The sequence below is a fragment of the Equus caballus genome, chromosome 22 (genome assembly GCF_041296265.1).
Source record: "Equus caballus isolate H_3958 breed thoroughbred chromosome 22, TB-T2T, whole genome shotgun sequence".
Classification (NCBI taxonomy): Eukaryota; Metazoa; Chordata; class Mammalia; order Perissodactyla; family Equidae; genus Equus; species Equus caballus.
In genome coordinates this window covers 24,765,857-24,792,059 of record NC_091705.1, presented here as the reverse complement: position 1 = coordinate 24,792,059, position 26,203 = coordinate 24,765,857, and the positions used below count along the sequence as shown (strand labels likewise).

Genomic DNA, 26,203 nt, shown 5'->3' with positions numbered 1-26,203 from the left:
ATGAATCAGGTCACATAGATCGGCATGTAGGCCAGGACATCTGGGTCTTCTCTCCTTGGAGCAACCTTGATTCACTTCATACAATCCCCCCTGAACCCATTTGGCCCTGAAATTCTTTGCAGATGTGGACAATGGTCAACCTTCTGTAACTCCTTCCAGCTGTATAAGGTCGTAGAGCTGTCCCTAAATGGGGGCCATAGGAGTATAAGCAAGAAGTTCAGTGGACTGGAAGGTTGCACCCATGGAGTCCAAGGCAGACAAGGTATACAGGTCCCCTGGAGATGAGAGAATCACTTGGTGAGAAGTGGTCCAGGGGACAAAACTTTGTTGGCCATGTGGAAGACAAACAGTGAAATAGACAACAAATTATAATAAGAAATATAAGCAAGATGATTAACCCAATGAATAAAGCTCTGATAGCAGTCCAGAGACCTGACTAGCAGTCCAGCCAGTCATTTAGGGGCAGGGTAGGGTTGGACACAGACCAGTAGTAGGAGTGAGCCTAATATAGTCATCCCAAATTTGATATAGTCCATCCTGTGTGTATCGATAGGCTGGGGACTTTACCTTAGGAACTCGTTGTTTATGATCCACCTGTGACCATGCGAATCTAGTTACTATTTGGACAGCAGAGTTAAAGGAAAACGTTTGATTGTGGTCAGGGAGTTCCCAGGTATCAGAGACAGATGGCCACAAGGAAACCTTATGATTAGTAATAGATGAATGTTGTAGATGAGAAGAGCTAGAATCTAACATCCATGAATGTGTACTATAGCTTATACTGAAAGATAATTTTTCTCTCTAAAATCACCCTCATTTTTTTTACAAAAGATAGCCAAATTAAGAGTAACTGGCTTGCAAAATAAGTGTAGTTTCAATAAAACTTGGCCCAATTATTTACGTAAGTGCAGCAAGGATAGCAATTGATCATATAGGCTCTTTTAAATCTGATTTGCTGGAACTTTTTATAAGGAATCTCTGATTAAACTTTAAAGGCCTCTAAAGGCCAGGAAAGCCAAGCCAAGGACTTCTCATTAGATTTTTCATGCAATCCCTACAGATTTGGGTGGATTCCTCTCTTCTCGAGGTCCCCCAAAATATTTCAGACTTCCAAGTGCCTGCCAGATAAGTGACCTTCCTTAAGGTAAGATTGTTGGAATCCCTGTAAACAAGGTACCAAGCCAATATTTCCAAGTGGCTTTATTCCAGAATGTCAACCTTTATTCCTCAAAGGCTGTATTGTCGAATCTGTGTCTGTATGTTCCTCTCAAATATGACATTCCAATCAAAGGCTTGGTTATATAATCAGTGTTCCCAAATGTGTCCTGTTATAAGGAAAACAGATTTCTATTGAACTTACGCAAATAACTATATTGCCATGAAAATAATCATACTCACTCATTCACTAAGTTTCCAAATTCTGGAGGGATCAGGTAGGGAGAAAAAGATAAATGTTTCAATTCTGCTCACAAAGGTATAATTTCACCAAATTGCTATAAGTAGTAGTTAGCATAAGAGAAAACAGAAAACGTTTTCCTTAAATCTGATAAAACAAAGCATCAAAAAATCCACAATATTTCAAATAAAAGTCATAAAAATTATAATCATCCTAATCAGTTCATTCAGTCCTGTGTAATCAATTCTGTATCTTAATCTTCTGTCCGCAGTTTCACGAGGTCATCAGTTTCTCAGTTAGAGTTATGTAATTTCTTACCCAGTTCAGTTTTATGATCTGAAAGTTTATCAGAAACCTGTATTCTAGAATCTTGTGTCAGAATCCATTCCATGAATTTCTCTGAAGATGAAACATATTTGCAAAAGCAAAAAACATCAGAGTAAAACAGCAACCATCTGCAAATGACAAAAGACTCAAAAGGGCAATTGACTAAGAAACTTGGCTACTTCCGTGACATACAACACTTCAAGATAATAACCAGAATTGTGGCTGACAACCAGGACAGATCAGAATTTTAGGAATCTTATATAATTTTGAAACATTTATATCAATAGCATTCACCCACATAATACCACCTAAGAAAGTTTATCATCACTTATTTGACAATGCTTTCCATGTAATTTAGTAGACCAAGTAAGCCTAATTAGTTTAGTATTTTCCTCCTTATAGGAAGAGAGAGAAAATTTCTTTAAGATGTCTCAGGAGCCCTCTGAGAATCCGCAGAGAAATTCTCTTCCTTCTTCCAGGTCAAAAGAAAGCCTTCAATCAGGACTTTTTGAATTCTGAATTCTGAATATTTTTTTTAGGGGGGACTTGTCAAAAATATCAAAGGGTTTTAAAACACTTGTTCAGATAGGAAACAACACTCACTGCAAAACATGCTCAGTTATCTATTCAAAGTGACAACAGAAACAGTCAAAAAATCTTGAGAGAGACCTCAGTCCTTCTGAACACAGGAAATCATCCTAACAAACATAGATCTCTGTCTTTTAGGCAGACATACTCAAACTTAAATAAGCTTTCAGTTACCAAAGATTAATTTATATCATGTTAACTTCAAGGACATTTGGGTTAATTTCTATTACACTTAGAATTTATATAAGCACTTACTTTAAGCCAATTAAACAGAGCTTTTAATTTTAGCCATAGCATCCAGAGGTAAAATATCATACATATATAACATACATATAGACACACATACAGAGTCTCCACAGCTATTGTTTTAAAAATTACTTCCATGAATCAGGTATAGTAATACAAATCTCACCAGCTATGAATCCAAATTTTGTTTTGAGCCTTTTTACTAATTTTTGTGGAGAAGTCATTTAAGATGCTGGATTTTTTGGCAAGGGCATGCTCATGGCCATTTTTCCTTTTTCCTTTTTTTTTCAGTCTTAGAAATGAGTGATGGGCTAGATAACAATTCCTGGAGAGGCAAGATGATAATCCTTTTTGAGATAAATGAATTGGGTGGAATCTGAACTGCCTCTAGAGCTATTTTCCCAGTATTGTATGGATTTTCTAGGAACAGTTGCTCTTGTTTTCCCAGAAACTGGGTTGTAACTCAAATGACATTACAGGTTGATCAACCTGTCCAACTACATCATAAAGGCACAGAGAAACCACTCAAGTTTCCTCCAAGGTGGAGTTTCTGGGGCATATCCCATCCAATTGAAAGTGTTTCCAATTAGTTAAAATGCACCCAAGGGGTGAGTCTCTGGGGATGCTTGGAACATACCCCGTGGCGGTAAAGCACCGTCAGTGTCTGAGTGACAGCGGACCGGACAAGGGTGCAGAGCCTGACTGCTGGCGTCAATATAGTTAAAAGATTTAGCCAAGTTCCGCTCAGCCCGGTCACTTGGTCCCTGAGCCAGCACAGGGCGAGCCAGGGAGACAGGAGGCAAAGGCCTGGAGCTGGCTGGGGCCTGGGGCTCCCAGCCCTAGGGTTGAGGTAAGTCCCTGGAAAAAGGTTTTCAAGTTTTTGATTTTACAGAAGGTCCAGGTCCTGCTCAAGTCCAGCCCAAACTTAACCTCGCCTTGGTGACAACAGAGGAGGTGACGAACTAGACAGGCAAAGAAATGACACAGCCTCTTCTCAAGGGTTATCAAGATAAGCATCATACAACTGTTCCCATGCTGGGGCACACTACACTGACAGGACAGTTTACAGAATACATTACAGGTCTCCTATGATCATAACCAACTCAGTGGATGCCTAAAATACTCAACAGGTCAACCGCCAAGAGAGGGCACCCCACTTGGGGCCCCAGGGTGATCAGGCCCAGAAACTGGGAGGGGCTCCCAGGAGTGGAGCCTTTGACCCTTTAAAGATATCTTTGTTTCTCAGTTGCAAAGCTCAAAATGACCACTGTAACTTTAAATTATCCTGGGTTATCTTGCCAGCTGTATACAGTTATCTCCATTTTGGGGGGGCCTTTCCCAAAGCAGCCACAACAAACAAGATAATTTCTAAAGATAGTTTGTTACGATCACCAGGAAAATCAGCCCCCAAACAGCCAATTTTAAGCTATTTATCAACACGGATGCAGACACATAGAAAAACCAGACACCAGCGAACTAGTTCCCAGATTTAGGATATAAAGTCCTACAGCCGTTCCCACTCCGAGTGTGCGCCCAGGCGGCCCTAGGAAGCAAAATGACAAAAGGAGATGAAAGAAAATGATCCATTACCTTGGAATTCCCCCTTGAACCTAGGGCAGTGCCCCACCCGTTGTTCTTGCTGTGGGGTTCCTATAGCAAGGGGTGATGGGGGCATCCCCCTGCATTGCATCGCTTGTATACCTTCCCTGTTATGCCTGGCAACAATAGCTGCCTGGCGAATGATCCCAGAGATAAAAGAATAATAGAAAAAAACAGTGAAGAATTTTCTGCTGATCTGGGGGACATTCTACCCAGTTACATCCTGGAGCCATTCTCCCAAGAAGGAGTTCCCATATTCAACCAAAGATTAGAGTTTGGTACTTTCCTTGAGCCGGAGTCCCAGTTGGGACTTTCCCATGGTTCAGAGTGTGGTCAGGAGTCACAGGGAGGGATACCAATCCAGCCTTAGGAAAAGAAACCTTCCACGAGAGTCTTGGAGATTGGCGACCGTCCTAGTGACTTAAGTGGTCAACCCATGCCTATGTAAAATTTATGTGTTAGAGACAGGATTAGAAAGGAATGGATTAGTTCACTCTCCATCACCCTCAGGCTTAAGATACTGATTCTTTTCAGGCTGAACGCCATGGTTTACCCCATAGAGTAGCCATGGGCAGCAAATGTGGATTCATACAGCTGTCCAAGAAGGTTCCTGATGAATAAGTGAATTTAGATCCATCCTTGAAAATGAGGGAGTCACAAGGAAGAAAAGCACACTTACCAGAACTTCAGCTCACAAGCCAGTGGAGCAAGACCCCCATATGGGCCCCCAGAAGAAATGATCCGGGCTTAGTTAGCCAAGGAGTGGAAAGAAAGATTTCTTGGACTCTCAAGGTCTCGTGGTAGTGCTCCTTTGTTCAGAGAATAGCATGTGGACAGGACCCATGGGCAGTAAGAGCTTCAATGTGTTGAGGGTAGGGCTAAATTTATAAGGCATAGATGTGTGAGTTATTTTTTACCAGACAAAGGAAAGATCATGTAAAAAGTCGTTAAATGGTATCAGTGCAGGTGGGGTCTGATTATTGTGTTGTCATATAACTTTAGACATGAATCGGGTCACACAGATCACCATGTGAGCCAGGATGCCTTGGGCTTCTCTCCCTGAAGCAGCCTTGATCCACATCAGAATCATGGAGACCAAGTTACCACTGTTCTGAATGAAAGAGCTCGCTACCCACAAAGGAAGACTTGGCCTCCACAGATTGCCTGGATCTGTTTTTTCCTTAAAGACTTTAGATACATTTATCCAGCAAAGCCCACTGGAAAATGAAGCCAATACTAAGGAAATGAGAAAATATATCATTTGAATGCCTAGATCTGGCTGTACCTGAAGTCATATATACCCCTGGACTTTTCAGTTCAAATAAATTTCTCCCTCTGTCTTTTTTTATTTTTGCTGAAGCCCATGTGAGTTGGATTCCTGCCGCTCAAACCCACAGCGGTCCTGACTCATGTATTCGTAGACTCACGTTGACCTCCTCCCTTCTGATGGCTGCTTGAAGGTCACACACTACACTCAAAACACCACAGGGGCCGGCCTGGTGGAGCAGCAGTTAAGTTTGTACTTTTCGCTTCGGAGGCCCAGGGTTCGCCGGTTCGGATCCCGGGTGTGGACATGGCACTGCTTGGCAAGCCATGCTGTGGTAGGTGTCCCACATATAAAGTGGAGGAAGATGGGCATGGATGTGAGCTCAGGGCCAGTCTTCCTCAGCGAAAAGAGGAGGATTGCCAGCAGTTAGCTCAGGGCTAATCTTCCTCAAAAAAAAAAAAAAATCACAGACACCAGAGTCAGATGAGTGCTTAGAGCTCGTCAATTTAACCTCATTGCTAGGAAGTCTGGGGAGCTTGTGGCCCAGAGGCGGAGAAAGACTTGTCCACGGCTGCACAGTGACCGCGAATCCCGCTTAGTTTCCTCTTCTATTGCACATCTTTTAATTTTCTTGGGATTTTATACTCTGGGCAATACTCTTTTTAAAAAAGGTTAAACAAAATTACCTGGGAACTCTGAGGTGCTTGAGCCCCATCCCCAGCTAACTTGGGTTGGGCTGTGTGCAGGCTGTCCGAGGGTAGTTGACCAGAAATGGAAACCGCCAGACGAGACAACTCCAAGTGACTTCCGCCCTTGAGTTCTCTGAGCCAAGACCCCACCCGAAACTTGGGAGCCCCAGCTCAGCCTAGACACGACCCTGATAGCCCTCCAGCTCACAGACACAACACTTCACAGTGTAGCCTGACTGTGTTGCAGAAGCTCAGACCCATAAGAGCAGACTATTCATAATAACAACTGCCATTTATTTGGCGCCTGCTGTGTACCAGGTGCTTTTCCTACTTCATATTATTTTGTCAGCAACCTCGCAGGGGGTGTTACTGCCCCCATTTTTTGAATGAGGAGCATGAGGCTCAGAAGAGGAGGATGCCTTGCTCGTGGCCACAGGGACAGGAAGGGGCAGAGCTGGGAAGTAAACCCACATCTGCATCCTCCCAGACTGAGGACGGCTGCTCCAGTTTGCAGCCACCTGGGAGCAACAGCGAGTCGCGTCCTTCTGACCCCGACACCCAGCACCCAGTAGGTGCAGGCGAGTGCCTGGTGGCTGCTGTGGCCCTAACACTGGGCTTGGGGCTCCAGGTGCACTTTCACTATGAGTCCTCGCGACAACCCCGGGAGGACGTCTTGAGATCCCCATTTTCTGGTTAAGGAAACAGGTTCAGAGAGGCGGCATGGTTTGCACAGACCCCACAAGGACAGGAACTGAGCATCTGGGTTCTACCCATGTCAACTGAGGCCACCTGGAAGGGCAGGACAGTCCTCAGGCTTGAATATCCTGTTTATCTCTCGGCCTCTGCTGTTTGAGTTGGTTGTAACACCGGGTACGTTGGGCCCATGTCAACCCGGAACAGGCTACAGGAAACCCAGAGGGTGTCCACTTGGCATCAGGCTGGGAGCACTGGCAGAGACTCAAGGGCATTCTGTCTCCTCTGCTCACCCACCTGCAACTCAGCAAGGACCTGGTGGGCCTGTCCTTCACAGGGACATGGCCAGGGTGAAGGATGGGGTAGGACTGGTGGCTTGGGCGCTAGCTTTCCTCACCCTGACTGCGGTTCCACCATTGGAGCCCAGAGCAGAGAGATGGCGGCAGCCCAGGTCCCCAAGCCTGGGGCCGGGACCCGGAGAGCCCAGTCCAGTACAGCCTCGCCGGATGGCCTTGGAACATCGTCAGACCCCCTTCCCTGGCTGCCTGGCACCCAGTTCCGCAAACATCTGAGGCCCCTCTCCCTCCAGTTGTGGGGCGCAGAGCTGAGGGCTATGCTGACATCTCGTGATGAGAGTTCTTCCCGCCCCAGGAACACCGCCCAGGGGGCTGAGTGTGACGCAGTGGCCTTAGACCTGGTGTTGGCCCCAGTTCCTAGATCCCAGTGGAAAATGGAAATCTAAAGGGTGCCAAGGGGACTCTGAGGGTGGTGATCAGAGCCTAGCTCTGGGGTTTGGCAGGCCTGGGTTCGAATCCTCTCTCTGCCTGTTGCTGGCTGAATGACCTGGACAAGGGGCGAGCCTCAGGTTCCTTATCTGTGAAATGGGACTAGCATCAGGAGTGACCTCCCAGGCGCATTGTGACGATGAAGCAGGATAATGTGTGTGAAAGGGTCAGTGTGTGGTGGGTCCTCCACACACGGTGACAACAATGATGACAGAGATTGTAATTACGCTGATTTCTGGTCACTTCTCTTCTCTTTACCTCAGTTTCCCCCTCTCTGTATATGGCCCTGCCCCCACAGGGCTGTTGAGAAGATTCAGTGAGACAGTGCATCCAATATACTTAACACTCAGTTACTGGAATTACGCTTCTTATTTTTGAGTGTGGTGAAGACTCGATGAGCTGAAATGGCTTCAGAGCTTCAATATACTGGTATCCACCAGTTCTGGCCCTGCTTGCTGCTGGTGTAGGACCCTTGGCAGGAGCCTTTACTCATGGAGCCTCAGTTTCCCCTCCTGGGCCAAGTTAGGGAAGTCAGAGAATGATGGTCTCCTGTACAACTCACGCTGATTGCAGGGGCTGGATCAGCCCTCTGAAGTTGCAGGGCTTGCGGGGAACGAGAGATAAGCAATGTCTGCCACAAGTTCAGGACAGGCCAGTGGAGTGCCACTGCCTGCCAGTGTGGACCAGGGGCTCCCAAAGGGCCTTGCAGCCTGGCAATGGGCACACCTCCACCGCACGTTCACAGACCGTGGGACTCCAGGACCTGCCTGGTGCTGGGGATGGAGGAGGAGCCCGGATCAGGACTCCAGGCCCAGCTCTGCAAACAACCTGCTTTGTGACTCTAAGCACGAGGCTCCTTCTCACACAAGGTCTTAGTTTCCTAACCACAAAATGAAGGGAATACGCAGACAGCGGCTCCCTGGGGCCTAAGACTGGTGAGGAGAGGCTGCAGCTGCTTGCTACCTTCTCACCAGCTGGGGCAACCCCACACTCTTGCTCTGAGCAGGAATCCCACCAGCTCCTTGGGCATGGTGATAACCAGCCCCTCTCTGAGGCCATAAGGTATCATCCCCAGGACATGGCACACAGGAGACACTCAATAAATGCTTATTACAGCGTGCACAAGCATTTCTCCCTATTGCACACGTTTTAATCTATGTATCTTATAAGCTTGGTCTTGGAGTCAGCCTTGGGTGTGCATCCCAGCCTTTCCCCTTGTTGGCTGTGTGACAGCAGGCAAGTGTCCTAACCTCTCTGAGCCTTTGTTTTTTGCCGTAAAATGAGAATTAGAATGATCTCTACTTCTAAGGAGCTGCTGGGAGGACCAAATGAGGAAATCTCAGTAGAGAGCCCAGCCTGGGCCCTGCCGGGGAGGGTGCTCCATGAATGATAGCTATCATCATTATTACTACTGCAACAAGTAGTAGTGGGTAGTGGCCTAGCACAGCATTTGGGAGCCAGGGAAATTGGGACCGTGACAAGGGACAGTGTGTGCAGTACTTAAAACACGACAGGCCTGGGTTCAAATCCTGGCTCTGCCACTTACGAGCTCTGTGACCTGACCTTCTCAGAGACTCAGCTTGCTCACCTGTAAAGTGGGCACAACGGGTGGATGAGGGCACGCATTAACACGTGGAAACCCTGGGGAGCACTCTCTAAGGGTTTGCTGTTGTTCTCCCAAGTGAATGGGAGCTCCAGCAGGCTGGGATTCTGTCTGTCTGTCCCCTGCTGTGTGCCCAGTGCCGTAAGGGTGCCCCACTCAACACATGCCCACAGAGTGGTTGTCATCATACTCAGACCAGGGACCTTGCCCACGGGGGCTTTCCCCGAGGGAGAGCACTGTTGCCAGCACGTTCCTGCATCTCCCCCTCTGCCAGACGTCCTGCACTTCCAATGCCTTAGACCCACCTCTCCTCTCTCTCTCGCCGGCCCCTCCTTGTTCCCAGCGACCCCAGGTCTTTGCAGTGGCTGGAGCGTGGGCTTTTCCCTCAACTGTGTGGCCTCAGGTATCCCTGGCCTCCATAAGTCTGTCGCTTGTGTGCTCTGGGTGCCAATGTCGGGCTCAGTGCTCCTGCAGTTGCTGTGATGGTGCCATGAGAGGATGCCAGTCCAGGGCTGGCACAGACTGGGCTGCAACAGCGCCCCTTCCTGCCCAAACAAACCCTCCAGGACATGGGTATGCGGGCACACAGAGTGTCCTTGGTGGTGGGTGGGGAGGCTGGTACTCTCAGAGGCCATCTGAGGTCCAGGCAGCACATCCGCATCACCCCAGAAAGAAAGCCATGAGAGCGCTTCCTGTGGTTCTGCCCTTTCGCCCTCTCCGGGGTCCAGCTGTGTCCTCGCATGGCAGATATTTGCCTTTCAGGGACAAAGGCCTCAGCCATGAGGGTCGTGGGGCACATTTCTCATTGAAAATCTCTAGCGAGGTGTTAAGGATTAACTGTCTCAGGCCTGGGACACGCTACGTTGGCATAACTGCCAATCCCCAGCCATGGCAGCTTCCTGGTCACGTGGACCCAGCCCTTAAGCTCCAAGCTGGCATCTGAGCTGCCCTCTTTTTTCCAAACACAGCTCAGCTCCCTTACAGAAAGGTCCTTGAAGGTCATCCAACCCACTGAGACCAGAGAGGGCGCAGCCAGGTTGAGGTTGCGGAGGGCGGGGGTAGGGCTGCGATGAGACTCTGCTCACAGGCTCCCTCTCCCCTACTCGAAGACAGATGGATAGATGTGTACCCAACTCCCATCCACCAAATAAAATTTCTTTACTTTACCATAAAAAGATGGTCATTTTGCTTTTGAAAGCAGTTGGGCACAAATCATTCATCTGATTTATATAGGCCCCCGTTTGACACAGTCTACTCAGGAATCCTTGCCAAATAAGAAAGATCAGAGTAACAAGTGTTTCCAAACATGCTGTCAATTTTATGACTGCTAAATATAACAATTAATAAAGTTGTGATAATGTTACAGTCTCAAGACCTTTAATTAGACTTCTAGCAATGTTGACACTTCTCTCATTTTGGAGGTAACGCATTTTGTGTTTTTCAGCTCTCGAGCACTTTCCTCAGCCCCGGGCTCTGGGTCTGGGACACCTACTGAGGTTAATAGCTCCCTTGGTCCAAGCCCTGGAAAATGGGGTGCTACCTCCCATGGACCAATGGTTGGATGGGGGTCTCTATGGAAATTTCCACTTGCAGTTGGAAGGGTCTGACTCCTTCCCCGAGTCCCTTGAAGTCTGGGCACCTTTTCTTTTTTTTACCTTGAGTCCCCCAGAGCTGGCACAGGGCCTGGTCTAGAGCAGGAATCAAAAGACTTTCGTGGGAGGAAAGAAGGGAGAGAGCATGGAAAGAGGGAGGGAGGGATAGAGGGGAGAATGAGAGAGGAGGACAGAAGGGAGAAGAAAGAGAGAGAGGGAGAAGAGGTGAGTTGTCCCACCAGACCAGGAGAGCTCTAAGGGCAGGGACCACTTCATCTCTGAGGTCCCAGTGCCCAGCACAGGACCTGGCTTGGCTAACTGGCGTTGACTGACCATCTGATTGACTGACTGAGTGAATGAATGAATGGGCAAAAGAATGAGGTCAATGGCCCCTTGATGTGAGTGAGTTCTGAGTCCCTCCTTGGTCTTAGCTGATCTCCGAGAATTTGACTTCTTGTCCGCCTGCACGTTGTGTTATCTTCCAGATCCTCCTGCTGAAGTGAATGGGACTTCTCATCCATCTATCTGTCCCTTCATTCATTCATTCGTTCATTCATTCGTTCATTCATTTAACAAATGTACATTGTTTTGTGCTGGGACCACTTGCCAATTTGATAACCATTTATTGAGCACCTCCTGAGTGCCAAGCCCTGTGTTAGTCAATGGATCTCAGTCCTTGTCCCAGGGATGGTCCACCCTCCAGGGCAGTAGATGGGCCACTGCGATCAGCTCATGACTAGTGGGAAACATGCTCTCATCATTTACTCCTCCAAACAACCAGGTGCAAGGACTATTTTATCCTCATTTTATAGACAAGGGAACCGAGGCACAGAGAGGTAAAGTGAACAGCTCAGGGTCATACACCTGGTAAGTGGCTGAGCTGGGATTTGAACCCAGGTAGCCTGGTCCCAGAGTCCATGTTCTGAGCCGCTTACATTGCACTGTCACTTATAGCCTAGTAATTGGCACCCTCTCTGCCTGGGTGAGTCTTTCAAGGGCATGAAACTCTCGGACTTGTCTCTGTTTCCCTAGCATCACCCAGCCCAAGGTCTGTGTCAGAGGAAGTACTCCATAAAAGTGTGTAGGTTGGAGGAAGGCATGTTAGCCCTTTCTCCTCTGCTAGATTGGGGCTCCTTAAAGACCAGGGATCATGGCTCTGTCATCTTTGTGTCCCCAGCAGCCAGCTTAGGGCCTGGCTTGTGGTGAGTCCCAATAAATACTATATTGAATTAAAGTGGAAAAAGAGAGTTAATTGGCAGACTGACTGGTTGAATAGATAAATGTAGGAGATGAGATCCAGAATCTAACAAGAAAAATCCAAAATCCCATCCCTCCCTCCATTCTTCCACCTTTCCTTCCACCCATCCATTCTCCCATTCCTCTATCCATCCATCCCTCCATCTATCCATTCTCCCATCCATCCATCCCTTCTCCCATCCTTCCTTCCATCCACTCATCCCATCATCCATTCATTCATCACATGTTTATGGAGATTCTATGCCCGCCCTGCCCCATGCCAGGCTCTGGGCCCCAGCGAGCACTCATATGCGGGTCTACTCTCAGACACCACCAGCAGTGGGTGGAGGCAAACAACCACACTGACAATTACTTTCCACAAAGCAGGTAACATTCTTGAAAATGTTCTGTACTTTGAATACCCCATGCAAGTTTTCCCTATTGTTGCTTCAGCTGTTGTCCTGGGCACAGAGCCTGGTCCTGATGAAGGCCCTTCATAAACACTGAATTGGGTTGAATTGAGCACTTTGGGACTTGAAAGAGGAAATGGTATGACACTATGGTGTAGGCGGAGACAGATAATATGGAAGACAAACGTTGGCAGAATTGCCAAACTTGGGGTAGCTCTGAGTATATTTGTCCTTCAGGGCCTTTTGGTAATTAACCAGACCTCAATTTGAGTCCTAACCCTGTTGCGCTCTAGTTGTGTGACCTCAGGCAAGTTACATCACCTCTCTGAGCCTCCATTCCTCATTTGCAAAATAGAGATCATGCTAGCTCATTTGTAAAGTTGGTGTGAGGGTTAGATGAGATTTAAGCCTGGAAAGCAGTTAGCCTAGTGCCTGGCACACAGTCAGTGCTCCGTAGAGATAACTCAGCAGTGTCATCCTGGGGTAAGGATTAAGGGGGGAAATCAGGGCAGGGTCTCTATCCTGACCCTGCTTCTGACCAACTGTGTGGTTTTAGGCAAGGCGAGTCAGCTTTCTGAACCTCCTCTCCAAAATCAGGTGCTAACCCTCGTTAGCAGGGACTGGGGATACATTAAACAAAAAGGAGAATGCTAAGAGATCTGGAGCCTTACAAGGTGGCCACTCAACTAAAAGCGGAGGAGAAAGTGCACAGGAAAAAGCAGAGCTCCCTGCCTTTCCTCATGGGCTCATGTCTCGTGGGACCTCTGCTCACCACCACCCTCAGGCTTCCCCATCTCTTCTGGACCCTTACTGGGGCCTCTTCTCCAGCCTGCTGGATCCGCTTTGCATCAACTCCTCCCAGTGCCCAGAGCCAGGTTTGAGGATGTCACACCCCCACGGATCTCCCCATCCTTCACAGCGCCTCTTTTATGAAGCCCTCATGGACCCACTAGCTGGCCCTTTTCACTTTCTGCCCTGCAGTTTTTGAACAGGTCTCTTCCTTGCCTATAGACACACACACACACACACAAGATTGTCAACTCTGGGAGGCCAAGGTCTATCTGGGATTCATCTCTTGTTTCCCGCTATGGCTGACACAGAATGAGCTGAAATGTTTGTCAATTGCATCTGCCAGGTTTCTTCGGGTTGCTTGTAATAGAAAACACAACCCAAACTGACTTAAACGTGAAAGGGAGTCCTCGACTCGTGTAACTTTCAGGAATGGCTGAATCCAGTGCTCCAAGGAATCTCTGGGACTCTGCTTCTCTCCCTGAGTTGGTTCTGCTTCCTTCTTCAATGTCTTCATTCTCAAACTTAGTCCCCACTCACAAAGGGTGGCAGAAACGGCCACCAGCAGCTCCAGGCCCACAATGTCTCTTAACATCCCAGCAGAAAGAGGGTATCTCTCCAAAGTCAAGGGCTGATCCCCATTGGCCCAGCTGGGGTTACTTGCTGAGCTCTGAACCGATCACTGTGGCTGGAGTGAAGGAATACACTGACTGGCCAATATGAAAACATTATACCTGCAAAGAAGGCAGAAATGCAATGGTCAGAGGGGCATGAAGACAGCCAGGGGAGCATGGCCAGGGGAAGAGCTGGTTCCAAGGAGGAGGAAGTAGTGTCATGCTGTGGTCAAGTAAGATGAGGCTGACAAGGGTCCACTGGTTCCCTCAACACGGAGGTCATTGAGGACCTGGTGAGGGCTGGGTTGTGGGATGACCAGCAGAAACCAGATGCGTGAAGAGCTGAATGTATCCCAAACAAGCATGGTGCTCAAAGGGTGACCCGTGGACCAGTAGCATCAGCCTCTTTGGGGAGCTTGCAGGAAATGCAGAATCTCAGGCCCCAGCCAGACCAACAGCACCAGAACCTGCATTTTAATAAGGGCCCCAGATGGTTCTTATGCACCTTCAAGGGTGAAAAGCACAGCTCTGTGCGACATGGCTGGAAAGGGGAAGAGAAGGGAAGCGGGGAGCTGGAGGGAGTGGGGCGTTGATGGAGGGACCTCGATTCATCCTAAGAAGGGAGAGACTGGAACTCGTTTTCTTGTGCCTTCTTAACAGTGAGAAACATTAACTTTCTGCTCACAATGTGAAACCTCGTTAATATTTTGCAGGACACTATTGCAGATTTGTGTAAATCACATTCACATCAAATGTGACCTGGATGTCTTTGCTGCCTGATTGTTTGCTGCTGGACCAAGCATACCAGGTGCTGTGGGCCCCGCAGATACTTTGGGGAGAACACCAAAGGCAGCTCCACTTCCCTCCTTTCTCCCTCCTTTGTCCCCCCATCTGGCTCCACGTGACTCTCCTCCAGGCCTACAGTGACCCTCGGGTTGTCCACGGAGACAGTGCCGGCAACAGGAGGTTGAAAAAATGAGTGCTGTCTCATGTGTCCCCGAGCCAGAGCGGCCCTGTGAGCCCCCACAGCTGGTGTGTCTTCAGGCCATCAGTCCACGTGACACGAGGGAGGCCTGGAGAGGACCGAGCTCTGGGGTCTCGGTGCAGGGTATGGGGAGATTCCTGGGAGCTTGGGGCCCTCCTCTCACTGCAGCCTCCCCATGCCCCGGCCCTGGCACCTCCAGGGTGTGGTCTTTTGGTTGTCACACTGTGAGTTTCTCCCCAGGGCAGAGTCATAGAACCAGGGGGTGGCAAAAGGGCTCGGCTTCATGCATTCCAATTCCTTGTGGTACTACTGGGGAAACTGAGGCCAGAGCAGCATGGGGACTCAGCAAGGACACGGCAGAGCAGTCGTAGGCCAGGAGAAGAGCCTATGGGATCACCGTTCCCTGAGGCCCTGGACATCCCCACCTCCTCCCTCTCTGCCAGCAGACCTGGGTTTGAATTTCGCTCTGCCTCCTTCCAGCAGAAATGGGCCAGGCAGCTAGCCTCTCTGAGCCTCAGTTTCCTCATCTGCAACACAGGTATATTAAGAGCCACCTCCCAGGGTGTTGTGAGGCCCCCAGGAAATGATCCACGTGAGGTGCCCAGCACAGTGCTGGCCATGGGATAAAAACAAACAAATAGCCAAGGTCTGTTAACTATCACAATGTCATAGCTATTATTAGCCCTATTTTTCAAGTGGGGAGACTGAGGCACACAAAGGTTAAGCATCCTATTAGGCCTAAGAACTGGGAATTGATCCCAAGAGTTCTGACTCCCCAGCCCATACATTTAGTCATTATCACTTCTCTGAGCCTCAGTTTCCCCATATTTAAAATGGAGCTAATAATACCGCCCTTGAGAGATGGTTTTGAAAACTAAACAGGATCATGAAAGCCAAGTTCCCAGCACAATACCTGGCATAAAATATGCTGCTTTATACAAATATCTTCATATTCTGTGTAAGAAACACAGATTACCAGGGTCATGGCTCCACCTTGTGGTGAAGTCTGGGAACTGCGCCTCCATCACCAACCCCCAGACCTCGCCTGGAGCCTGCCCCTGCGTTCTTGTTGCTCCCCCGGCTTGGCCGCTGTGGGTGGGGGAGTGTGGGGTGGGGATTACCCTGTAAGATAGATTATATCTGCACTCTCATCTTGCAGAAGAGGAAACTGAGGTTCAGAGAACCAGTAAAAGGGCAGGATTTGAACTCAGGTCTACTTGACCCCAAAGCCTATGCCCTTCACTGTCGCGCCAAAGAGCCGCGACAGCGTCCACCCACCCCACGAAACCCACACAGCATCATGAGAGTTTCATGTAAAACAAGGGTCCGGGGCTTCAATTACGTGGGGTCAGCAGGCCCGACATTCCTGCTCATTCCCACCCACTGGGAAGGTCCTGGGGTTCCAAGGCCTCTGAGGCCAGGATTCTGACCTTCTGGAATTCTGCTGTTATTCTTCAATTTTATCTTTTCCGGGCAGATCCTGAAGTGTTACTTACACACTGAAAAAGGGATTTTAGAGCAAATTTCTTATACAGGAGAGGAAGGCAGAGGACAGTGGAGCAGGAAGTGGGGATGCAGCGTTACAGGGCGACAGGGAGCTTCACGTCTGAGTCCTAGATGGCTTACAGCCAGTCCTGCAGCCTGGTCTTACGCACCTTACTGGAATGCCATCACCCTGTTGGATGGAGCCTCCCAGCTTCAGTGGTCCTCAAGAATCCTCAAACCCTAGGCTGTAAGTCAGACCAACTGCAGGAAGGGGGAGGGACCGTCATTGCTGGTCCTTCCTCCATTAGAGCAGCGTTCCTTTGGTTCGGTTCTTAGAGGCCCGTTTGCCTCAGTCAGCCCCACGCTGAAATATCTACCCCGGAGAGGTACTCCATCGCACCAGTTTTGAGCATCTCCAAACCCATGCGCTAATGAAGGGACTATTTGTGGTTTGGCTGTGGGAGAACATTGGTGGGTAAATCAAAGTGACAGTCCCTCGAGATGGGGTCAGAGAGTTCCAGAGTGACTCTCCAGGGTTAAACATCCTTACCGTAGTCCTGGCAGGGGTCCTACACTGATCCTACAGATAAGAGGACCACTGGGTCTCTGCAACTGACAGCAAAGAGAGACAAGAGAAGATGCCACCATGAGAAAGACCTGCAGTGGCCACGGGTTTTCCAGAGCCTCCTCTGGCCTGTGGTCTTGTCCCCTCTCATTTCCCTGACACTCATCATCAAGGGAAAGGCCTTTGGAGACTATGCATATTTTACAGATGGGAGAAGAGAGGCCCAGAGAGAGGACGGGACTGGCATAAGGTCACCCAGAGAACTGGTAGCTGAACTGGATTTGAACCCAGGTCTCAGGATTTGAACTCAGGCTCCTTTTGGTCATCTTCTCAGCTTTCACCACAATCATGGAGACCTCCCAGGGAAGCAGCAAGAGGACTCACAGGCTCCCCAGGGAGACTGTAGGCTGCCCCTCCTGCCTGAGGGGGTCCCATTTCCTCCTCTGCCTCCTGCCTGGGACCCAATCTGAGTGAGAAAGCGAGAGAGAGGCAGACATGGCCAGAGGCAGGCTGTGATGACAGTCCAGAAGATTGCCCAGGACAGCTCTGCTCCCTTGTCCACCTCCACCCCCGCCCCCCACAGAGGGCATAGAGGGTGTGGGAAATAGAATGGAAATGCAATGATTTTTTTTAAAGTCCTTTAAGACTCAGAAATCAGTTGCTTCTGCTGGAAAGCTTCTCTCAATTGTGTAGTGGAATATCCCAGGAATCTCACCACAGTGCTCTTCCCCATAAAGTGGGATAGCCTAGAAACCTAACCATAACACTAAGAACAGCCTCACTCTAATACAAAGGGAAAGGGCTAACCCAGAAACCTAGCGGTAGTACCTCCACTGTGGAACGAAATGTTCCAATTACTGACTCTGAAGTGGTATATTTTAGGAACCCCATTGTGATAGTCCCCCCCACGGGGTGGGATAGCCCAGCAATCGCACAGCATGATCCTTATGGAGTAAAAATTTCAGCAATTTCACTAAAAGGTGAATCGTTCTAGTGACTGACCCCAGGAATCTCGTGACGAAACTCTTCACCGTGGAGATTAGTGGGAGCTCCCCCTCAACACTGACGCCTGCGGAGCAGGCTGTCCAGAGACGCCGCTCTGCCCCTGAGCGCTGCGGACGGGCTCCTCCAGAAACCTCTCTGGACCAAGAATCACCGTGGAATAGGGTGGCCTGGAATCCCACTGTGACAGTAATCACCGTGTTCTCAGGAACCTCACTGTAACGCAGGAACCTGGCTTTAGCGCTCAATACCCATCCATGCGTGGATTCTGTTTCCGGGGGGCTCTCCGTGGCCCCAAGGACCTTTGAGAAAGGACTATTCAACACGGAAGAGGAGGGTCAGATGGGGGACAATGGGGATGGGTATGAGAAGAAAAAACTTACTTTCAATCAGCCAGTTAATAAAAGAAGCCGGCAAGTGTTTGTCCTGGGAAAAACCAGAAAACCCACATTAATTGAGCACCTACTGTATGCCAGGCTGTGCCTCTCAATCTTCACAACAACCTTGCAACAGGGATTCTAGACAAAGAAGAGGAGACTCAGAGATGTGAACAGCTTTGCCCGAGTCATACAGTGAGCTGGTGGCAGAGCTGGTCCTAAAGTCTGGACTCTCGACTCTGACCCTGGACAGCTGAGTGCCGGGAGGCCACGGGGCTGTTGGTCCCAAGGTCCCAGAAGATCCTATTTTGAGGAACAAAGCACATTCCTCATAATTCAGGACTTGCCCTGAGTCAGGGGGCCTGGCAGGATCACATTAATGCATAGAAGAAGCTGGGACAGGAAGGATGTGGATGAGGCCACCGTGGACCACCCCTCCCCAGTCTGGGCCCCCATGTATTGTGATGCCAAGTAACTAACTTGATCGCTTGCTTTAAATATTTAAATCAAGGATAAAGGGGATAAACCGCTAGTTATTGAGTTCCTACTCTGTGCTGGATGAATAACCAGACCTCTTCTCATCTAATCATTATACTATATTTCATGCATGCTGGGATACCATTGATTAAGATACAATTTAATGTGCCACAAAGAAAATTTGGAACTTAAACTATGGCACACCGTTGAATATAAGACACGTGCCAATTTTAGAAATGTTACAATGTCGGGGAAAGCTGTGTCTTGGAAGTGATGATCTATGATAACTTTACGTGGGTATGATAATCATCCTCATCTGATAGACGAGAACATTGAGGCATGGAGAAGGAAGGAGACTTGCTCGAGGTCACACAGACCACCAGCTGAGCCTGGACTCGGCTCCAAAACCATGGCACATGAGCCTCTCTTGATCGGACAGCTAATGGGCACATTTGCCCGGCTGAGGAGACTCCAGTGAGTGGTGGGGTGGGGCCACCACTGACCTAGTCTCAGAGGTGAAAGCATGGCTAATCTCAGAAGATTCCTCAGGAGACAACTAGTTGCTCGTACCTGAAAGTCCAGGCGGTGATGCTGCTCAGACGACAGGGGCACTCGGGACAGAGCAGAGTGGAGGTTCCCAAATGACCCAAGTGAGGGGACATCTGATGGAGAGAGAGAGGTGGCAATGGGAAGGGAGGACGAGAGGAGGAGAGATCAAGAAACACAGACTCCTAGAACTCATTCATTTGTCCCTGTCATACGTAGACTCATCCAGAAGAAGGAGATGATTCCAAAGTGGTTGGAAAAGACGTTGTAGCTCCAAAGCCCTACCATCTTCTAGCAGAAGAGAGAGGAGCATTCTCAGCTTGGCAGGTAGTAATCCATCCATCCATCCATATCTCCTTGTTGCCTGCCTTACCATCATCTTTCTACTCATCTTCCCACCTATCCACCCACCCATCCACCTAATGTTCCCTCCCTCCCTTCCTTTCATCCACCCATCCTCTATCTTTCTCTACAGTTTCCTTTTTTTCTTCCTTCACTCAATTAATCCATATATTATCTATGCACATGTCTAGCCATCTTCCCACACGCCTAGCAATAGATCCTTCTATCTTCCATTCATCCACTGTCTCATCCATCCATATATGTACCCTTTCTTCTATTCATCCTTTTATCCAGCCATCTTTTCTTCCTTCTTTGCTTTCATTATTTTATCCATTCTTCCTTCCTTTCCTTCTTCTTCCCCTCCATCCATCCACGTATCCATTCACCTTCTTCTTTCCAGCTTCTCTTATGTCCTTCCATCATTTTATCCACCTTCCCTCTATCCTTCCATCTATTCATCCACCCACCTAAATTCCCTTTCTTCCATTGTTCCTTCCTTCCATTCTTTTCTTCCATAGTATTCTGTCCATACTTCCTTTTATTTATCCATCCACTCATCCATCCATCTATCCATATGTTCTTCCATACATATTTCCATTTTTCCATTTTATCATTCATTCATACTTCTGTCTTTTGTCCCATCCATCCATGTTCCTCCCTTTCATCTCCAGTTCATACTCCAACAAAGTATATATGGAGTGCCTACACTGTGCCCCAACTAGGAACTATGAGACAAATACAAAAAAGAATACAATAGAGCCCCTGCCCTCAAGGAGCTTCTGTTCTAGTGGAAGAAACAGCCCAGAAACAGACAATTACTGCACAATACGATAAAAGTGATGGAGAGGTGTGCACAATGTCATGGTCGTCCTGAGGAGGGAGTCCTTCTACCTGGAGAGATCTGGAAAGGCTTTGGGGAAGATAAACCATTGGAATCACACATTGAAGGAGTGCAGGAATTTCCCAGGTGCAGAAGGAGGGTGTGGGAAGTCATTTGGAGCAAAGCTGTGATGTCTCACAAGGGCCTGGAGTGTATGGGATGGCTGAGATCAGCTGGCTGGAGCAGCATGAGGGGGACAGAGGAGAACACAGCTGGAGCAGTTGCCCAAAAAACCTTGACTGCCAGCCTTAGGAGTTTGAACTTGATCAACAGTAATGGGCAGCTACAGAAAATTCTGATCAGAGGTGTAATTCAGAAAAATCTCTCTGGAAGCTATGAAAAGGAGAATACAGGAATGAGTCAGGTGGATACTGCAGTAGTCTTAGCAAGAGAACAGTGCTCAGGCCAATAACATAACTTACTTTTCAGAATGCTCAACTGTTGATTGATGATGTAGAACCAAAATTGGATCACTGGGCACAGCTGAAATACAGATGAGCAGAGGCATCTGTGGCAGGAGACTTGGCCACCCTTCCAGCCCAGCCCAGCCTCTGACTGGTCATGCAAAACTGGTTGATTCTATAAGAGTCTTTTATAAACATGACACAAATCTCCCTCTTTCACAGTTAGAAGCTACTCAACACGCATTAGTCCCGCAGTAAATGTCCATTTCTCTCCTCCTTCCCTGGCAGCAGGGACCTGGACAAAGGACAGGGCAGCAAAGCGCTGGGAGGCTGGAGAACCCAGGGATAAAACTGCCTGCCGTGCCTGCCTGTCCCTACCTTAGCTGCACCTCTGTACCTCCAGCTGCAAAGCCTTCCCCAGCTAGTCTTCAGGCTCTTCCCTGGCCCGTTGTGTTGAACTCACCACGTTGGGTAAGGAGTTCTGCAGGATCCGTTCCAGCATTACTTCTCTCACGGCAGAGAGCAGGCTGGGAAGGGGAACAGGGACATTTGAAACAACAGCAGTGATAGCTAATAGTTATAAAATGCTTCCTCCGCTCCAGGGACTAGTCTAAGCACTTGGCATATATTCACTCAAAGTACCATCATAGTTAAAAAAAAAAAAAAAATTGCTTGAATCCCATCTCTGCTACTTCCTGGCTATGTGACTTTGTCTAATTTACATAACCTCTGTGTGCCTCTTGTGTGTAATGTGCAAAAGAGAGTTGTTGTGCAGATTCAGTAAGTGAAAGAAAGAGATGGGCTGCAGGATATTCAGCCAATCATCGATAGGGCACCTGCCACCTCATAAACAGATGGTATGTTTTACATTCTTTGTGACTTGATTTAAGGCACATAGAGGGCATGTTCTACAATAGGGCAGGTTGCAGAATGGCAGGTTGCAGGCCAAATGAGGCTTACAGGTGTGTTTTCTTTTGCAAGGACAGTCTTTTAAAATTTTACAGTGAGTTTCACAATTAAAAATCAGGAAACTTTACACAGAAGTCAAAATTTCCAGTTTCTCTTTAAAATACAGAAAACTAACAAGACTGGACCCACCTTCCCTCATGGCCATCGTCAACTAGAGCCAAAGAGGAGCTGCCCTCTTCAGATAAGACACATGCTGTCCAGTTTGCCACAGTCCCCACCACTCTCTATTACTCTCTATAATTGAATTAAACTTGTATGTTGTATTTCTCTTAACTAAGACCTACTTACTAGTTATGCCAATTTCCTATCCCTAATAGGCATTTGAGTTTGTGACCTCTGTCCTAAGGCATCGAATTCAGAATCTAGAATCTGGAAAGGATCTCAGAGACCATGCAGTTGGGTTCTCAAGGTGTCTTTTTAAAGCCATGATGAAACTGAACTGTAGCACTCCTGAGTTGTGGCACTCATCTGGGACTTACAGTGTTCCTATCAACCATGAAATAAATGACCTTGGAGATCATTGATTAGGCGGTGATTGAGTTCCAAGCCCAGCCTCTGGACACCTTTTTAGAGAATGGTCTGAAATATAGTGGTACAGAAACTGATTTACCCTTAACTCATTGCTCCTAAATTAAGTAAGCTTGCATTTTTAGACCCCATGTAGTGAACCAAGCTTAGGTTTTCAGGGTTGTCCATGAAGTCTTTTTGATCCATCAGTTTACTTTTTCACCTTTCAATCTATCTCTCCACCATATGCCCATCCATCCTTGCATCCTTCCATCCATCCACTCATCATCTGTTCATGCATGCATGCATCCATCCATCCTCCCATTCATCTACCCATCCAACCATGTACTCATCCTTCTCTGTCTTGCTCTCCAGTGTATCTCCAGGAACAACCCTGTAGTGGCTGGTTCAATATTTATTGAATAAATGAATGAACAAGTGAATGATAAACATAAAAAGGCAGCTTCTGCTCCCACAGAGCTCACAGAGGCACAGGTACTCAATTACAACATAGCATGAGAAGTGATATAACAGAGATCCTGCCCAGGATCTCGCTATGTGAGCACAGACAAGAGGCCATGCAACACTCTGGCAGAACCACTTCCATGGAAGATGAGCGCTTCTAGCGAGAAGCTATCCTCTTCTGTTTAGAAACTTAAGTTCCCTAGGACAGAAACTCGGGCAGAGGTCGAAGGGAGAAGAGAGATGTTCTGGTGGTACAGTTTGCTGGTGTCCTGGCTGTGGCCCCCAGAGAGCCTGGCAACCACTCATGGCACCTTCCCCAATTGTGCCCTGCACAGCTCTGAGCCCTCCTTGTGCAGCACCTACCCCGCTTGCTTGTGGATCCTGGTGAAGACGGGCTGGCAGTTCAGCAGAGTGAGTGAGACTTGGCCGGACCTGGTCTGGGGCAGTGCTAAGGAGGCCTCGATGGTCACATCCAACGTGGAGCCACTGAGGAAGCTGAGCAGTCTAGACACACAGCAGGAAGGTTGTGTGAGCCAAGCTCCCAGGAACCTCCAGAGGGAGGACTGACCAAGAGGAACCTCGGGAGTCGCGGCCAGCACGCACTCTGGGTCCCAGCCCGGGCCCAGGGTGAGTCTCTGGGCTCTTCTTCTCCACCTCTGCAGTACAGGCAACCCCCCTGCCCAGCCACAGAGAAAAGGTCTGGAGCTGTTCGAAAGGCTTCCCTCACACTTGGAGACGGGCACTGGCACTTGTGGGTGAGAGAGCTGACCCACACACATGTTTTTTAAAAAGATGATGCCTGCTGTTCAGTGTGTATTTTCAACTTAATTTGGTTTTGAATATATATTTTAAAAAGTAAGTTAAGTGGAATGCTTTGCTTTAATTTATTTTTGAATAGGTAAATACATTTTCATGGCCCAAGATTCAAAAGATAGAAAAAGTGCGCAGTGAAAACCTGCCTCCCACCGATGACCCCAGCAACCCCGTGGGGACGGGAGTGAACACATTGCTGATGTTTTCATGCCTTCTTCCAGAGATCTTATATGCACATCCACATACACACACATGCAATTCAATTTAACCTCTGACTTGGTTTTCTGTTCTGTAAAACGGGCATAACAGTGGTACCTCCCTTCTAAGGTTACAGAGAGGAACATATGAGGTAATTCATAATAGTCCTTAGCATGGTGCCTGGAATGCATCAAGCATTCAATAACATTAGTTATGTTTTATCACCATCATCATCTCTTTGGAGTACAATTTGGCAATACTTATCCAAAGCTATAATTTACACTTCTGAGAATTTCTAAGTAAATAATCAGAGAGATGAACAAAGTCAAGATATTAATCTCAGAGCTATTTACAAGAGTGGAAATTGGGAAAACCCAGGTATCAAACAACAGAAGAATGGTTAAAATGTATCAGGGTGCGTCAATGCGTTGGAATATTTATTGGCCTTCAAAATGGTGCTGAAAAAAGTCTGGAAAGAAGCAAACTGAAATGTTAATAGTCATTGTCTCTGGATTGTGAATTTAGGGTTATACTTTAATTTTTCCCCCAGTTTGTTAAAACAAAGCACGCGAAATGGCATAAAAATAATAGATTTACTCTCACACTCTTACCAGCCATCTCTAAGAAGCTGATGTGTTTAGGCAGATACTATCAAGAGTTCCCGGCCAAGGCTAACAGCAGCCAAGGACATTTTGCCGATTGTTTAAAAACTGCCCGCTATCTCCAGGAATTCTCTTCTACCGCCCCTTCTCTAGCCATGAGCAAGTTACTTACCCTGGGAAATTGATGGTCAATCTGGTCTGAAAGTCCAGTTGGAGGTTAGATAAAGGATGGACCTTCCATGATACCTGGACAATATCAAAGTCAATAATTTTGAACCTGCAGAAGGGGCAGAGAAGTGAAAAAGCAGAAATGCCCAGTCTTCTCTGCTCAACGCTCAAACTGCAGGGTAGCCTTTTCTCCATCCTGGCCCTCTCATCCTTCACCCAGATTTCCATCCAAATCTCATTTCTACTAAACCTACAGAAGAAAAGCACTAGCCAGTAACAGATTTTTTCACTTTATTGAGATACTAAAGGAAAATGAAGAGATCAAATCCAAAGCGTCAGTTGGAAACTATGATCTTAGCTTACAACAAAAATGCTATTTTAATCATCGGGATATTGAATAATAATTAAGGTGTCAGCTGGGACGGGCTTCTGCTATTCCCCTTTCCAGTGCTATTTGTAATTCAGTAGGGGCTTGAAGTCCAAGGGATGAAGCCATAATGGGGGAATGCTGGGTGGTGGGTTGACAGTTTGGAGGAGGAAGTGGTGTCCTACGCTGTCTTTTCAATATCAACTTTCTAAACCAGTAAGTGAGACTCTGACGCTCACAGAGCAGAGTGATATCTTTCAAATACCTGGAATCTTCACTAATCAATGCTTTGGGGAGCTATTTTATTGCTAAAGGACTCAAACTTACCAGCTGCTGAGTTTCCCAAAAGGAATTGTGTTCTTCAGAACATCGTTGATGCCAACAAGACTCCCATGGCCACAGAGGCCCCTGAGAGAACCCTTCCAGAGCAGGCCCTCCAGAGCCAATGACCCAGCTGCCTCCAGGAGGTGATCTTTGCCAGCAGGTGAGGTCCTGCTGCCCAGGAGGATCTTAAGTAACATTTCCCTCTCCTTGATCAGATTCTGGTTGTTGAGAATGATGGCTCCCAGCAGCCCTTCCTGGGCCAGTAGGTCTTTGTTGAGGGCATTGGTTTGGCCGAGAGGGCTTCCAGATCCCATTTCGACACCTCCTCCTTGTTGAACTGGGGGAGGCAGTGCACTGTCATTGACTGGACTCCTGTGTTGGGAAGCTCCGACATCCCGTGAGTTTCCCATGTGGCCAAGATTTCCAGATTGTGCTTCGCCAGTGGGACCAGAGGGGCCAAGGATGCCATGTCCTGACTGGCCATGACCTGAGGATGAACTGGCCTCAGACTTGCCATAGTCATTACGTGACCTAGCTCCAGAATGACCATAGCCAAAAGATACTCCAGCTTCAAGTTGATCATAACCTCCAGATGACCCAGCTCCAGCCTGACCATGACCATTAGGTGACTTAGCCCCAAACTGACCAGAATCTATAGATGGGGCAGCTCCAGAATGAATATAATGATTAGATATCTTTTCTCCAAGCTGAGCTTTTTCTCCTGATGACCTAGCCCCAGATTGAACATGGCCATCAGATGGTCCAGCCCCAAGCTGACCATTCATTGACCCAACCCCAGACTCACCCAACACATCAGATGACCCAACTGTAGACTGGTCCAGTCTAGTCATCGATCTAGTCTCAGATTGACTGAAATGACTAGATGAACCGTA

General features: G+C 47.9%; 1 protein-coding gene across 1 annotated transcript; it reads right to left on the bottom strand.

Moving 5' to 3' along the window:
• Nucleotides 1–11,391: 11,391 nt before the first annotated feature.
• On the bottom strand, nucleotides 11,392–25,924 carry LOC138920113 (uncharacterized). Its single transcript, XM_070247210.1, has 6 exons — nucleotides 23,202–25,924; nucleotides 21,361–21,424; nucleotides 20,916–20,976; nucleotides 19,296–19,387; nucleotides 18,255–18,297; nucleotides 11,392–13,954 (listed from the first exon to the last, which is right to left on the bottom strand). The coding sequence occupies exons 1-6, from the start codon at nucleotides 23,615–23,617 to the stop codon at nucleotides 13,845–13,847; spliced, it is 786 nt and encodes a 261-aa protein (XP_070103311.1). The 5' UTR covers nucleotides 23,618–25,924; the 3' UTR covers nucleotides 11,392–13,844.
• Between the last annotated feature and the right edge of the window lie 279 nt (nucleotides 25,925–26,203).